The 15,831-nt window shown below is 34.0% G+C and overlaps 2 protein-coding genes across 4 annotated transcripts; one reads left to right on the top strand and one right to left on the bottom strand.

The window, feature by feature from the left end:
- Positions 1-14: 14 nt before the first annotated feature.
- On the bottom strand, positions 15-1,648 carry LOC122594364. The gene is made up of 2 exons (XM_043766830.1): positions 1,088-1,648; positions 15-166 (listed from the first exon to the last, which is right to left on the bottom strand). Exons 1-2 carry the CDS (start codon positions 1,550-1,552, stop codon positions 122-124), a joined length of 510 nt encoding a protein of 169 aa, XP_043622765.1. The 5' UTR covers positions 1,553-1,648; the 3' UTR covers positions 15-121.
- A 4,122-nt stretch (positions 1,649-5,770) lies between these two features.
- LOC122593808 (protein FLX-like 1) lies at positions 5,771-14,114 on the top strand. 3 transcript variants are annotated; one of them, XR_006322871.1, is made up of 7 exons: positions 5,771-6,454; positions 7,106-7,275; positions 8,013-8,107; positions 8,268-8,430; positions 12,828-12,894; positions 13,399-13,566; positions 13,795-14,114. XR_006322871.1 is itself a non-coding variant. In XM_043766261.1 (4 exons), the coding sequence occupies exons 1-4, from the start codon at positions 5,844-5,846 to the stop codon at positions 8,358-8,360; spliced, it is 969 nt and encodes a 322-aa protein (XP_043622196.1). In that variant the 5' UTR covers positions 5,771-5,843; the 3' UTR covers positions 8,361-8,596. The 3 variants fall into 3 exon arrangements, 1 of the variants encoding a protein (XP_043622196.1); XR_006322872.1 differs by lacking the exon at positions 13,399-13,566; XM_043766261.1 differs by lacking the exons at positions 12,828-12,894; positions 13,399-13,566; positions 13,795-14,114 and having other exon boundaries at positions 8,268-8,596.
- Positions 14,115-15,831: the final 1,717 nt, after the last annotated feature.

Here is a 15,831-nt window from a genome sequence, read left to right as displayed (position 1 = left end):
ATGCAAAAGATGGGTACTGGGCAGATGATCTTCTGTATAGAATTTTACTAGATCTCAGAAGAAAAAAGTGACTAATTACACGCGTATATTGATACCAACAACAACGAATGCTGAAAATGAACTATAGAAGAAGATCCCGCAAAGTAGTTCCTGTCGTAGACTGTTCCTGCAATCCCACAAATAGCATTCATAGTATAGTTTGATTAGTAAAGAAATTGATATATAAAGTTTCAACTGAATAGCACTCATAGCCTCACAGGTAATTCTTTTTTGTAAAAACAAAAAGAAGAGAAGGTATCATTTGAATCTTGAAGTTGCTGATACATGTGTTGTGCATATTATCTTTTAGAACTCCGATTGCAGACATTCTACAGGTTTTTTCAGCATTTCAATGCCTTTTTTTCAGAACCCCGTGAGGTATAACCGCCGCACCGTGTAAGTTACTATTGTGCTATTGTTTTAGACAACAGGTGACCAAATGGGCGGTTGGGTGACAGGTCAGGTTGAGTGGGGGTTGAAGCTCGGCCAGCCAGGGTTTGGTTGACTTACAAAAGTGTGTGCCCATTTCAAAACAGTTATAAGTATTCTATAAGTTGATTACTTGATTATGATTATATTGTTATTACAATCACAAATTGTCAACCATCTGGGTTACAGCCCAGTGGCCACCTGCCCTCCTAAAAAACGACTTGGTGAGAACACCACCTAGGTTCGAATCCCTGCAAAAGCATATTCAACCAGTCAAGGTTTCTGGGGTCTCACCGTCAGACAACGTTGCAGGGTCGCTAGCTTGAGAGGAAAAATTCCTCTATGGGACTGAGGGGTTCCTAGGCATTTACTCTTTTTCACAATCACAAATTGTCTTTGAATTTAACGGTTTATGAAGTTCTATGGAATGAAAAATGACTTTGGACAACTTATAACATGTTTAACCCATTTCATTTCCTTCCCTTCTCAATGTGTGTGATTTTTCCTGTTGGAGATCAGACATTCTGAGTCAACCCGTTCAGTGAATTGAAAGCGTCACCCGTATGTCACCCGTATTCTACACATTTAGTTATAAAAGAATTTGATTACAAGTACATACCTGGATATCAACAACAGAGTGACCTTGATCAAGCGGTTTTCCACTTTCATCGTAAAGAATGAGCCCACTAAACCTCGGAAACTCGCACTTCCCACCCATAAGTATAGGCCGTTGCCACACTGGAGACAGAGCATTATGACTTGGCCACCCCACCTCACCGCCACCTCTAGCAAGCAAGGGTGTGGGCTGTTCTTTCCTACTTGCAGTCAAATTCCCATCCCATTTACTAGCCTTACTCCACCTAACAGACCCAGTCAACCCCTTTTTCACCCTTACCCCTTTTGGCACACCCGACTCAACCACAGCACCACGTTCTTCAATGTCATTTCTAGCCCTCTTCCTCAAGGCCATTGTGACACAAAACCCGACGATCACCACAACAAGAAATGCAGTACAAGCACAGAAGATGACAGCTTTCTGTGTTGAAAAGTTCCATTTATCTTCTAAATTCCAAAGTGCTTCCATGGGATTTGGATGAATTCAATGTGTGTTTTGCATGGAAATACGATGGATATCGAAGTTGTATAGAGGCTTATTGTGGATGGGAGTTAGTGGGTCACTACTGACAATTGGGCCTGATTAGCATGAAGTTGGTGTTAAGTCCTTTTCATTTAATTAGCCGTTAGGAATTTAATTACTTGGTCACGAGATTATGTCTGTAGTTACGGTGGATCATTAAAGCGACCAACAACAAGAATTTAAGTTTGTTCTGTTAGACATCAGAGACTCTATTCATATAGGATACATATATATGCAACATTCTTCAAAATCATAATATAATATAGGGAATATATTGGTTGCTTCTATATCTAGTCAACCTACCATAAGTGGGTCAAGATGTACTCATGTAGACAATCTTACAAATTTCCCATAAAAATAAAAAATAGAGAGATTGTATCCAGAAAAACTTTCGACCTATATATCATATTTATATACAACTCCTATAAATGTTTTGTATACTAAACAAACAATGATATACTGATGCGAATAATGGTTATGCACGTACATCAAAGTCGTTTGATTTTCTCCCGATAATCTAAACAAAAGTTCTTTTATGTTTGGCAACACATACGGTAAAAAGTATAGGGCCACATGAATTGATCGCTAGATCGATTAAATGACCTAGAGTCTAATGGAGATCCTTTATTTTTATTCTTGTTATTCATCACCCTTGCTTATAGATATAACGAGGAGTTGCTCCTTGACCTCACTCACTGATTCGCCAAACAAGATCGTCACAAAGGACATTTTGCTACGATTACGAAAAAAAAACAAAACAATAATATCTTGCATTTTGCTTTTTATTATGTTTATGGTTATTATGTTTATGGAAGTAAAACAAAAATAATGACATTTTCATTCACACGGCCATCCATTCCACCGACTCCGTTATCACCTACACACTTTTCCAGGTAAGCTTAAAGCTTTCACCTTATCCAATTTGACATATCATCTTATTTCACCTAGTATTCACCAAATCTTTACAAATGTTGTTATTATCATGTTAGCATCATAGCATAATTTCATATATGATAGTAGTATCAAATATGGAAGATATCAAAATAGTGAATGAGAAGGGTAGCTAAGAATTATTTGTTCAAGAAATGACCTTTTTATTCAAACATTATATAACTAGATTAAACTCGTCCGTTGAACGGTAAATATTGTAATAATTAATTGTTAATATTATAATAAATAGATAATATATTTTTTTTTAATACTTGTAAACCATTAAAAACTATAATTTAATAAAATTTTTAAAAAATATTATGGTAGAATGATTACTAAATATTTTCGAATTTTATATTACACCTAATAACTACATATATAACTTAAAAGAACTTGTTTTAACAATAAAGCGCCACATAGTAAAAATTTTAAATGGTAAAAAAGGAGGAATGTCACATAAGTTATATAATATTTATCGTAGGAGCTTCCTTTTAAAAGCTCAATCATCTAGCCCCTTAAAAAGCCCTTGCCAAACATACACATAGAAATAAATAATAAATGATTTTAAATTTATGAATTCATTATTAAAAAAACAACTAAACAAAAAAGAAATATATTCTATAAAACACTTAAAGTAATCATACAAATTACAAATCTATTAATATTTTATAAGGGAAAAAAATAACTTTAGTTGTATAATTGTCAAGAATCTCATTTTTTATCAAAATTTTCAATTATTTTTTATTTTTAATTATTGCAAGAATGACATATAGTTGATGGTGAGTCCGTGAATAAAACAAAAATTCTAAATATAGTAATTTATTTTTACAAAAGTTGCATAATTTACTGAATTAGCTATAAGAGATGAAGAAAAAAAAGAGTACAAAAACAATAACAAAAAAATATCCTTGAATGACTATAAAGTAAGAGGTAAAACTTAGAAAACAAAACGATTAATGTATGTTATTATAAATTATAGATCATTATTTAAACAAAATATTAATATATTAATGTGATTGAGTCAAAATGATTTATGTATAACTTGAAAATAAGTATACATCAAATAATATTTTTAAATTTTTTTTTGTAATTGATATTGACTTACAAGATATATGACTAATTAACTTATAATTAACTTGGACTAATGAGTATGACATGACTATATATATGACATGAAAATAAAATAAATATTTGATAAAATGACAAATAATAAAAAAAAACTAATGTGACTATTAACTGCGTTTGTCAATTAAGAGCAACATTATCATCTCTTAGTTATATAATAAAGATATTTTAAATTTAAATAAATGGTTTAATTTTTATTTTTCCAAAAAGTAATTAATAGTTAATAAATAATTAAAACATTGAAACACACATGGTATACATTAAATCAAATAATGTTACAAAAAAGAGAAAAAAAATTTTAAAAAATAAGGATAAAAGAAGGTTATTTTCTCCCCCAAAAAAACACATTCAACTTATAAATAAATGAACTTCGCATATCTTGAATATAATTTCCTAAACAATATATAAACTTTTAGAGAAAAAAACCTCACACATATTATTGAAGGTAACAAATATTGGATATAACTTCCTAAACAATATATAAACTTTTCGAGAAAAAAAAAGTTGAAAATTCCAACAACATATATGAATTTTGAATGAAAATAAAATAAAATTACAAATAGTAGTAGTAACAACATATACTAAAAGAAGATGAGTGTTTTTAATTAACAGGAAGATGATAGAACCTTAATCATTAATCATAACCTTTATCATTAATCATATGTTAAAAACAGGTTATGCATATAGTAGGTCTTGATCTAATTATCGGCTAATTAAAATAAAAAATCACAAACCTTTGGAGCTTTTACAACATGTACATAGCACACATATGATTTTTCACAGTGATGATACAATTATACAAAGTTCAATTTAACACAACCACACATATATGAGATGTATATAATACACAAAATAAAAAACTGCATTGTATTCGATTGAAGTCCAATATAATAAAGTAAGAATTGAAATAAATATTGGCAACACAAATCATCCCAGTCATTAAGCATTATCTAAATTTCAAAAGAGTTTAAAAACTAAAAGATTAATTAGTAATTAAGTTGTTCGTGTATTTTAAAAAAATATCTTTCTATATTAATAAAAAAAAAACTATAAAAAAGACTTAGATCTTCTATAATACCTTATAAAAGAAATGTCATATTCTATATTAGGTAATTCTGCCTTTGAATTACCAGATTTGCCCTTGGATTTTTTTGTTTTTTTTTCTTTATGTAACTACCCAAAATCTCTAACAGACCGTCTTCCCCATTACTACCGCCGCATTGCGCGGGTACCATACTCGTATATTTGGATAAAACCACAAAAAACCCCATAAATTTACACATAAGACAAAAGCTTAGTTGGCAAATAAATTAAATAGTCACATAAACTTAAATATATCCTTTTTTAATTATATATATATATATATATATAGAATACATCACGATATGTCTTAGATTGTAAAATCATTCATTTCTTTGTTCAAACATATACTTTATGTTTGTCATTTATATTTACAATCACAAACCATTCAAAAAATGTATAAACATCATACACGATTTTATGATAATGGTATAGTTTTTAGAGGGTTTTTGAATTTCATTTTAAAGTGGATTATCTGATTATTATATTTGTAAAACGCAAATAATTTTAAAAATATTTGTGTTAAAAAATGATTATTTGCTATGAAAACGTAGTTTTGAAAAAACATGTACATGCATAATTTTTTACAAACGCAATATAAAAACATATAATTTAATTTGAAAACGTAAAATTTATTTTGTAATCGTAATACCAAACACCCATTTGATATCATAAAGACATAAACTAACTGGGTCGGGTCAATACCCGTATAAAAAATTCAACAAAACAGTTGCTCCTTCGCTTACGTATTTTCCAGTCAAAAATCTCTCTATCAAACTCCACTTCGAAGACGGTAATCTCAAACCCTCAGGTATCATTCCCTTTTAATCTCCCCTCCTTTTTTTCCCATTTATTTTTCCAATTTTGCCCTAATTTTTTCAATCCATACTTACCCTCAGTTTTATTATTTATTTTTTTCCCACAATTTCTGTCAATTATTAGGTCTTCATTTATATATGTCCTTTTTATGTGATCAATTTACAATCAATTAATTTTTAATTTTTTTTATATTTTCAATTTTGTAGGCATATACAATTATATACATACAGTTCGGGTTTTATATATTTGTCATATATAAAATTTATTTAGAAGCATAAAAAAAATGTCTGCAAGGAACCGTGGCGGACCTCCGGTTCCGATGGCGCCGGTACACGAGCCTCCATTGTTCGGAAGGAACCGAGGTCCGATTCCGATGCCCATGCCGATGCCGATGCCGTCACACGCATTACTCGAAGAACTGAGAGAATCTCAGTTTGTGCACGGTCACGGTCACAGGCCGCTACCGCCTCATCCGGCGGTTATAGAGGAGCGGTTAGCGGTTCAACATCAGGATATTCAGGGACTGTTGATTGATAACCAGCGGTTGGCTGCGACACACGTTGCGCTTAAGCAGGAACTGGAAGCGGCGCAACATGAGCTTCAACAAACGGATCATTTCGCGAGGAATTTGTTGATTGAGAAGGATATGCAGATGAGGGAGTTGTATGAGAAATCGGCTAAAATGGAACATGATCTTCACGGGATGGAAGGGATGCGAGCCGAGCTTATGCAAGTTCATGCTGATGTTAAGGAGTTGACTGCTACTCGTCAGAAACTTACTGCACAGGTTCAGGCTATGACCCAAGAACTTGCTAGAGCAAATGCAGATTTGCAGCAAGTTCCGGCACTTAAGTCAGAAATTGGAGGGCTTAGACAGGAACTGCAACGTGCGAGGTAGTCTCTGAATGGCTTTACAAGCCGTATCTTTAGTTCTAGTTGTAAATTGTAAAGTTTTTTGCTTTAAAGTGCCATTTAATCAGTTATACGTAATAATGCAAGTTATTTTATGGCAAAGTAATGAACTTCATTAGAGTTTGACATAAAGAGTAAAAATAAATTCTTGATCCACTCTCAGTTTTTATCTTTAAACTATTGATGGCCTGGTTATGTTCTATCTAATAGCAGACAACAGAAACTGCCGACTTTTATCTGTTTTTGTTTATTAGGTGCATTAACATAGTAGATTGGAAGTGCCTTTTATTTCACTTCTTCATTATTTAAATAGTTGTTTTTGATATATGTATTTGTTTGTGTGTGTGTGTGCTGCTCACTAAACGTCAATTTTTTATATTGTACTAGTTGGCTCTAACAGAGAGAAGGAACTTTGGAATTTGTGATATGTGACCAGGATTATGTTACATGGATGTTAAAATTATGGTTTTATTATGAACTTAAGGATCCTCATTTTTAATGTTCGAATACAGATAGAAGTATCAGAAAAGAATGATAAGGATGCTACCCGTTCTCATTTTTTCTTTCAAAACTACATGTGAAGTATATTATGTTGCATATGAATGTCCATTGACAACTATATTATTTTTGAAGGGCTGCAATTGAACATGAGAAGAAGGGGCATGCAGAGAATTATGAGCATGGTCAAGTGATGGAAAAGAATTTACTTTCTATGGCTCGTGAGCTGGAAAAGTTGCGTGCTGAGATGGCCAATGCTGAGAAAAGGGCTCGTGCTGCTGCAGCAGCAGTTAATCCAAATCCAGGTATGCAAGTACTTGCAGTTCCTTAGTTACATGTGATTGACTTATCTCGTAAAATAAAGCTCATAGAGACATGAAGAGGAAGTCCCTAGACATTGAATTAAGAAAATGGTAATTGCAATAAACCTATCTAACTTGTGTCTGAAGAACACTCTCCACTCCTGTTCATCTTGAAAACCTAGCCAACTCAAACTTTCCATACGATCCTACAGTGTTTAAAAATGATCTCATGTACTTGCATTTGGTATTATTTAGAGGAAAATAAGGTTCTTCAAAGTTTAAATAGCCATCTGTTGCCTTGATATATCTTTTAGCTGAATTCTTGGTTGATGTATGCATGCACTAAGTAAAGCCCTCATAATTTCAGTTAAGTTTTTCTAGCTCACCTGGTGTCGGTCATCTGAGTTATGTGTGATTTATCCTTCTAATAACTTTGCATGTCCTGTTTTTGTGGTATGCTTACATACCCTTTGTTTTCTATAAGTTTCACGTTACTTTTTTTGGGTGTGTTACTGGATCAAGTTGAATTTTAATCCCTTGTTATTGCTTCATTATGTTAACTTTGTAAGATCCTCAAGCATTAGTACGAGTCTTGGGGTTTGGAGCTTCTAGCACTTGTAATTGTTTTGCAAGTTTTTTTTTCCTTGTCATACATTGCTTGTCTAGTATTATGGAATACGATACCCTCATTAAGGCTATATATATGCATTCTAATGGTTCTCTTGGCTGTTTATACTCAGGCTATAACCCAAATTATGGCAATGCTGAAGCTAGCTATGCAGGGAATTCTTATCCTACAAATTATGGCATGGGTACTACGAATCAAATGAATCCAGTAAGTTTTCTCATCATTATTATCATTTTTTGCTTGTAGTAAGTGTGGTATGTTGACTACCACAGCCATCTCCATTCTGTTGTCACCTATCTTGATTTCAATACAAAGTGACATTTTTTTGGGGGCTTTAATTCTTCTTACTACTCTTTCAACCTATCAGGTACAGCCTGGTGCAGAAGCTTATCCTCAGTATGGACCTGGACCTGGATCTTGGGGCTCATATGACATGCAACGGGCTCAAGGACACAGATAGACAATGCTATGCTACGCTGTGGTATCTTAGATTGCTTATCGGAGCTATGGTACTTGGAATTGAACCCTAGGTTGGTTTGAAATGTTATATCATAAGAAACATTTATTAAGATATGCATGCTATTTAGTTACTTTATCTTACTGCAAATGCTAGCAGCTCTTTTGAACTCATTGGTTTTTGTTGATGTCCCTTTGTATGTCATCCAAAGCATGTAAGTCATCTTTTGATTCTCTTTAGTCTTTACTGACTTGACCTGTTTCATTATGTGATGTAGATGTGAAAGAAGTTGGGTTAAATTTGGTTATTAATTGTTTATCAGCTGGTGTCCTTTATAGTAAGACTTCAATATGTGTAGTGTAAATGGCATGTGTACCAATCTTCAGTTACTTAAGGACCAATCCGATATTCTGATGTGCGGTTTACCCAACATTCTTGGCCATGATGTTTAAACATTATAGTACTCTTTTTGTTAAGTGCAGTTTAGAACCACCAAATGCCTTGGAAATACAAATTGATGTGATGATTTTTTATTACAATGTCAGATGATGGGTTTCTTGCTTGGGTGAACTAGTATTGTTAAGCTGATTAAATCGCATTTGTAAATTCCCCGTTGGTATCTATCTCTTTCAAGATTTATAATCCAGTGTGGATGATCCTACATATAGATGTATCTCCAATATGGCCTTGACCTCTCGTTTAGCTTGCTTTACCTCTCACACGTTGGGCCGGACCCCGGGAAGGGGGCAAGGTTAGCTGAATGATGACTTCGAGACAGATACTGTTAGAGCTCAATATTTCAACTTGGGAGGTCCTTGCCTAACTTACTACACATTTGGGTGGTAACACTCTTAAGACCTATTGGTTATAGTGCTTTATTGTCGATGTGTTACTTTTTCTAGCTTGCATCCTTAGCATAAAGTGTTCTTCTAATTTGTAGACGCGCTACATCAGATCAGTCGTGTATGTGTGAATGCTGGGGTAAACTATTCATTATTGTCTGTGTTGGGTTTTTTGTGTTGCGGCTTGTCCTTCAATTCCTGTAACTAATGTGGGCTGCTAATTGAAAAGCTAGTTGCATATGGTGATGTATGTCCCTTTGAAAAGCAAATTGCCAAGTTTTATCTTCTTTTTCTTTGTCATTTTGGTTGAAATGATAGGTCTTGGAACTGATACAGCCATCTCGTAGATGGTTTTTTCTTTGGTTGTCTCATTATCTCACTTCTGCTTGTAGATAGTTCATCGGATATGTTTTGGGCAATTGTAGATTTATTTATATGTAGACTTTCTGTTATGGAAGGAGGCTAAATTGTTCCATAGTTAGAAACAGTTTATCTATTCTAGTTTTTTTTACAGTCTTAGATTTACTAAAATATAGTTCTTGATATCTTTGAGACTTAGTTGTTCTTTATAATACCAAATTTCCAAACTTTAGGAGTTTTAGGTTACTTCGTTTTTACTTTCTATAGTCTTTGTATGTTGAGCTCATGTAAAGCCCAATTCCATAGGCAGGTAAAGGTATCTTAAAGAGTAAAAGCTCATCTGTTTTTGCACCTTTCGGTGCTTCGTTGCATAAACTCTTTTTAAGCGTTGGTAGTTTGCTAGAGAATTCAACCTGTTTGTAGGGCCTGTTTTGAAAAATTCGTCAGCCATCCGCTATTAGGTACTAGAGTAGTTAATACCTTCTGGTTAACTAATGGGTGGGAATATCTCCAATTCAAAACACCATTCTCTGTTACTACAATCATTGGTTCTGTTGGGGTAAGCACTGTAGTGGAGAACCTAGCAGAAAAGATCAAAGTTATACAAACTGAAGTCAGAAATAAACTGGAAGCTTCCAGTACCAAATACTAAGAAGATCAGGATAAGCGTTGGAGAAAGAAGACATGTACTGAAGCTGACCTTTTCATGGTGCATTAAGGTATCAATTATATTCTGTAAACACATAGGTGGTTGACTTCTTTCAGGCTTCGTGGAATGATGGATGATCAAAAGTTTCATAATGGTAAACCTTAACTATTTCAAGTTGCCTTATATTAGTTATAATAGTTTTTTCCTCAAATTTTAGTCCCTTTTTATATTTAAGAAACTTAGATTCTTTAGTTTCAGGATATCTAGGGTACATCATATTTCACTATCTTTATATTAGTTTTTTGTGCTGAGTGTAATTAAAGCCCGGTTCCATATCCTTGTAAAGGTATCTTCAAAATTGATTAAAGTTATAGAGTTTTTCTCTTTGCTCACTTTTGTGAGTAGTTGGTGTTCTGTTTGCTAGAGCATTCAATGCATTCTTAGCTATCGCTTTGAAGACTCTTTCTCGGCTTGGCGAGGGGGGGACTGGGGAGTCAACTCGGGCTCGGCTCGGGGGTACCCGTATTTGCAGTAGGGTTTATACTGCTGGTTGCATTTGTTATCGCTTCATTGACTATTTGTATGCCGTTGCATCTCTCTTATTTCACCTTCTTTATTGCTCTTATGTTTTGTTTCTCTTGGTCTTGGTTGGTTTACTCATTGTGGGTGTAAAGGGTCATAGCTGGTTGCCAGTTTAATAGGCTTGGTCATTTAGGGAGGCTCGACTCTGGTCCACATAGCCAAACAAATGTACTGATGCGATTGTAAATTGTAATTGCTTATGTTCCGTTTAATGTTTGTGGGATGGGGTAATGATCAGTAGGCTGCGCCTTCAATTGTGTTTAGTATCAGTTATTTTCACCAAACAGTCGAGTGTCACGGGCTCGAGGGTTTGCATGAGGAGTTATGGCTGCTGCAAATTTGAAGAAGTGGAGTTCCATGAGTTCCACAATCAAGTAAGTGTGCAATCTTGTGAGTAAATCAGTGTTTGGTTCTTTTTTTTGGTGATTGGTTTTCTTCTAGATTTGTTGAGGATATCTGCCGTTTCTCTTAGACTAGCATGTTACTATCTTTTTGGTAATCATCTGACATGTGTGTAATCCATTAGCTGCAGTAAAGAATGAGTGTGATGAAATAATTTAGAGCAATAGCTTACTTTTTTCCCTGTCTAGATTAGCTTGTAATTCTGTTTTACCCTTTCTTTGCCATATCATTTATGGAAGTTGGAACTGGGATGATGTTTTACCTTAGGACTGAAGTAGCATTTGTTTACTGATGTGATTTCTACATGGCCCGTTAGGAGGCTGGAGGTTGAACACGGCATGCACTGTTAGTGCTTTAGATAACAGTACCAATTAGTGTCAAGTATCTTGAATCCTTATATAGGTGTTTAAGTGTTTTAGTATTTTCACTTGGTATTGTCCTTTCCAGTAAGTAGTTAGTAGTTTTTGTGTATAGAAAAGGAGTCAAGTTGCTGCTGTTAGGATATAATTCAAGAAACAAAAAATGCCAACCTTTTACACCTCTTTATCTGATCAACAAACTATAAGCTTTCCGAAGTTTATGTTTTTTGTATCCGATTTAGTGATTTAGAGAGTTTTTATTAAAGCTACAATACTTGTTTATGTGCATATAAGATATGAATATTTGTTTATCTCATTAAAAGCAGCTATTATATATATCATAAGCTGTATCCAAATATAGATGTTTAGCTAAACTGGACCTTTGTAATGATATGTTTACAATCATAGGTGAGTAGTTTAACTACATGTGCTTGTATGTATTGCCTTGCTTCATGGTGGCTACATTTTGGAAGTTAGTCGGGAATAGAATATGTTTCAGATCTTAGATGAGGTTTTTCCCTGTTCAGGTTACTCAGAGAGGGAAGGGTTTTTTATTCAAGCCATATGTGTGAAAGTATGCTTGTGTCTTATTTCTGCAATTTGTCGCTAAGAGGCGTCAAGAATATATGAAGGATTATTTGCATGATCCTTTCACATAGAGTGTACAAGCTTAGCCATTGTGACATTGATATTATCATTTAAAGACTTCTGTAACTATAGCTCTAGTGAGAGATCAATACTTAGCAGATATACCAGTCTTATTTATATCTCTGATATAAGCTAAAAGGCTTGAGTGATTAGATGTGCAAAGATGTCTGAGCGTATAGATTTGATCTTAGGCTAAACATGCTGTAAATCTGTGTAATACATTTCCACAGAGTCTTGACTCATAGGCAGGAAAAGAGCAGGTCTTGTAATCCTATTATAGAATTTATCTGTAGATTCAGACATTGACATTGAAGATCACAAAAGAGTCTTGTTGTCACAAGTTTATGTTTCTTATTCTGTGAGAAAGATTTTCTTATATAATGATTTTTTCTGCAGGCTCATCACCTCATGTTTTATTAGCTTGTTTAAAAATCATTGACTGTGATCTGCCTTGTGTTTGTACCTAACCACCTTATTAACTCATGATGTGAATTATTATCTGTGTATTTCCAAAATACTATTCACAAGTTCATAAAATGTGTGATATTGTATCATTCAGTTTGTTACATAGCATTTTATACCGTGTAGTGCTTCATTCATATTTTTGATGATCGTATTTCTGTCTCAGGTGTTTGCTTTGGGAGTGGCAGAACAAAGATCTTCTGGATTGTACTAGACAACGCAAAATTCAGCAGGTGGTTGCTATGGACTTCTCTTCTTTCCTCTCTTCATGTTAGTCACTCTTATGTGTAGTCGTCACCAAGGTGGCCTAGTTGTTAGGCATCCTAATGTCGTCGTATGAGGACTAAGGTTTGAACCTTTTCGTAAACATCTTTAGGGTTGTCAGGGAAATGGTTCTTAAACAGTCATAGATATACTCTGGTTAGGCCACGTACACCTGAGTCAAATACTTGCCCCCCTATGCAAATTCTGAATTTGCAACTTTGTGGTTCATAACTTATGAAAATTTTAAGTGTATATATTATTTTATCTCGTGTACTAGAGTAGTAGACCTTTGACTATCATATAGTTTTTCCTTTGACTATCATATAGTTTTTATTGGTATGGTGGTGCATACTGCAAAGGTGGTTAATTTTTCTAATGAGCTGCTTTTTGATTCATTTAGCTAGTTCTTCAATCTTCATAATCTAGTTTTCACAAGAAACTGTAATCTGATACGTTTGTTTGCACTTTAACAGTGATATCTTGCTGTCTGCAAACCTGTACTGCACTACACGGCTACCCAGGGCACCTGCCCATTTTGATCATGGTCCGGGGGACCTTTTTGGTGGGATTTTTGACCATTTTTGAAAACTAGAAAGATCTTGTTCATTTCAAGGAAATTTCAAATAAATGTGACCAATAAGGTAAATTTCTCTAAGATTTTCTATAATTTGGTTAGACTTCTGTTATCTTAATACTTTAGTCTTTAGACTGCACTTTCATAGAGCTAAGCACACTTGTATGTTTAGAAACAGTACTGCTTACATCCAAATTCTCAAAGTGTCCCCGTAGCATGAAATATATTATTTCAGTTTCAACAACAATTTCTATAATACCCTGTTAACACATAGATTGTATTTTTGTGCTATTAGGAGGTGCCATAAGGAGCGTGGGAATGTTGCTCGGTTGCTCCGTTGACACTTTCATGATGGAAATATCTGGATTTTCGCACAATGCCCTTCTCATTAACCCGTTTCTAACATATGCTCATCGGAATATCTACACAGAAGCTAGTTGTGAAATTAAACTCAAAGTTATCAAAGTTCTAAAATACGTGTATATGCAATTTGACCATCTTGGAACATCCATAAGATACATCCTCTTTATTTAACTGGATGCTTTTTGCTGTTAAGACAAATAACTAACGATCAACTTCTTTCTTTTGGCAATTGAAGCATATAATTTGTACAAATTGAAAATCTAGAAAAGAAGGTGAATACATGTATGAGACTAGATATGAAAGGAACATTATATGTAGAAAAATAGAATAGATACGAAGCAAAGTATGTATCTCTTACTTCTACTTCAAGCGATGATGATAAAAACAAAGTGTTAAAGTTTCAGTATTTTTGGTTTAACCTAAACATCTGTTTTTCATTTTACTTCAAGCGATTGATAAGGGCATCCTTGACCCTGGATTTTTTTTTGGCACTAGCTGTTGTCCAACCCGCCCGTCATTATCAACCTCATAAGGAATAGTTTCAGACGGCATGATTTGAACCAAAAGCCTGAATGATCACAATGTCACCGTTGGACCTTATCTTTCATAAGTCCCTCTAATGAGACCCATGTATTTTATTAGTGTGAGTATCACTTGAGCTATTGTGGGCATCGTTTGAGATATGCTCAATTGGTTTCATTTTACATTTTACATTTATACATTTCATTTTTTGAACTTTAACCATTTCAAACTGTGACTCGTCTCATACATACAAGGATGTGTCGATCACTAATTCAAACAGCATGAGGACTGTTTGTTGCTCTTCTATGTTCTTTTGAACTTTTATTAGATGTTATATTAGGTCAATTCAAATTGACAGGTCTACTCCTATCCAGTTGCGACCTTATAAGACTTCTTTTAGTTAGAGGGAATTGAAAGATGATTGTTAATGTGTATAGTTGTTACCCCATAAAAAGACAAGGGGAGTGATATTCGTATCACAGAATTTGATAAAGTTTACCACTGTTATGCATTGTATACTTATACAGTATGCTATGAAACATGTACGGTGTGGTAAATGAATCAAAATATGTGGTACGATTATCACTTTATGAAGATAAATAGTCAGATTTCTCTTTGTATAGAACAGATAATACTATACATATATGACAATAGACACAACAATACTCAATCTCATCGGAACAAGTTACGGAAAAAGTGAGATGCAAACAGTTATACCACTGTCGGGAAGAGAAAGCGTTTCTAGAAAGTCTTCCTTCGATACCAATTACCATTTATGTAAAAAATTTCTCACATATCAACATACACAAAGCAAATGGGAAAAAGAAAAAAGAAAAAAAAAAACCTCAAATGTTGCATGTTTTTTAATCTTAGGCTCTAGGCCGGGTTCTTGACAGTTCTTACAAACCATAAACGAGTCTAGTGTTTCGTATCACAAGCTTGTCATCACAACTGATCCAGGTACCGCATCGACTAGGTCTGGTCTTGCATCTACGAGGGTTGGCTTGACTGATATATCACGTCTTGTCTCCATGCGGTTGAAGGCGTTAGGGAGGAATAATGGCTTCAGAAATGGATATAAACAATTGAAAGAGAATGCAAAAGAAGATGACAAGTGCTACAGAAGAAGCAGCCATTGTTGCTTGTTTCATGTGCCTGCATTTTATTTATATTGTACTACAAGATGCAAGTTGATTGTATTACTTTTTAGTAAAATAAATAATAAAAACAAACATAAATATGTGTATGGATAACGTTATCATGTGGAGAGCCAACAACATTGTGGGTCATGTAATAAATAAAGGCATTTAGTGTCATCACATTCATTTGAAGTGACTTACACTCATATAGCATTTACAATCGTTTGTTCGATTTATTATAGTTTGTTGCGATTCGTTGTATAATGTGACGTCTACCTTTTTAACTTATTGTATAAATTGCATTCGCT

The sequence above is a fragment of the Erigeron canadensis genome, chromosome 3 (assembly GCF_010389155.1).
Source record: "Erigeron canadensis isolate Cc75 chromosome 3, C_canadensis_v1, whole genome shotgun sequence".
Taxonomy (NCBI): domain Eukaryota; kingdom Viridiplantae; phylum Streptophyta; class Magnoliopsida; order Asterales; family Asteraceae; genus Erigeron; species Erigeron canadensis.
This window is presented reverse-complemented; position numbering and strand designations above follow the sequence as displayed.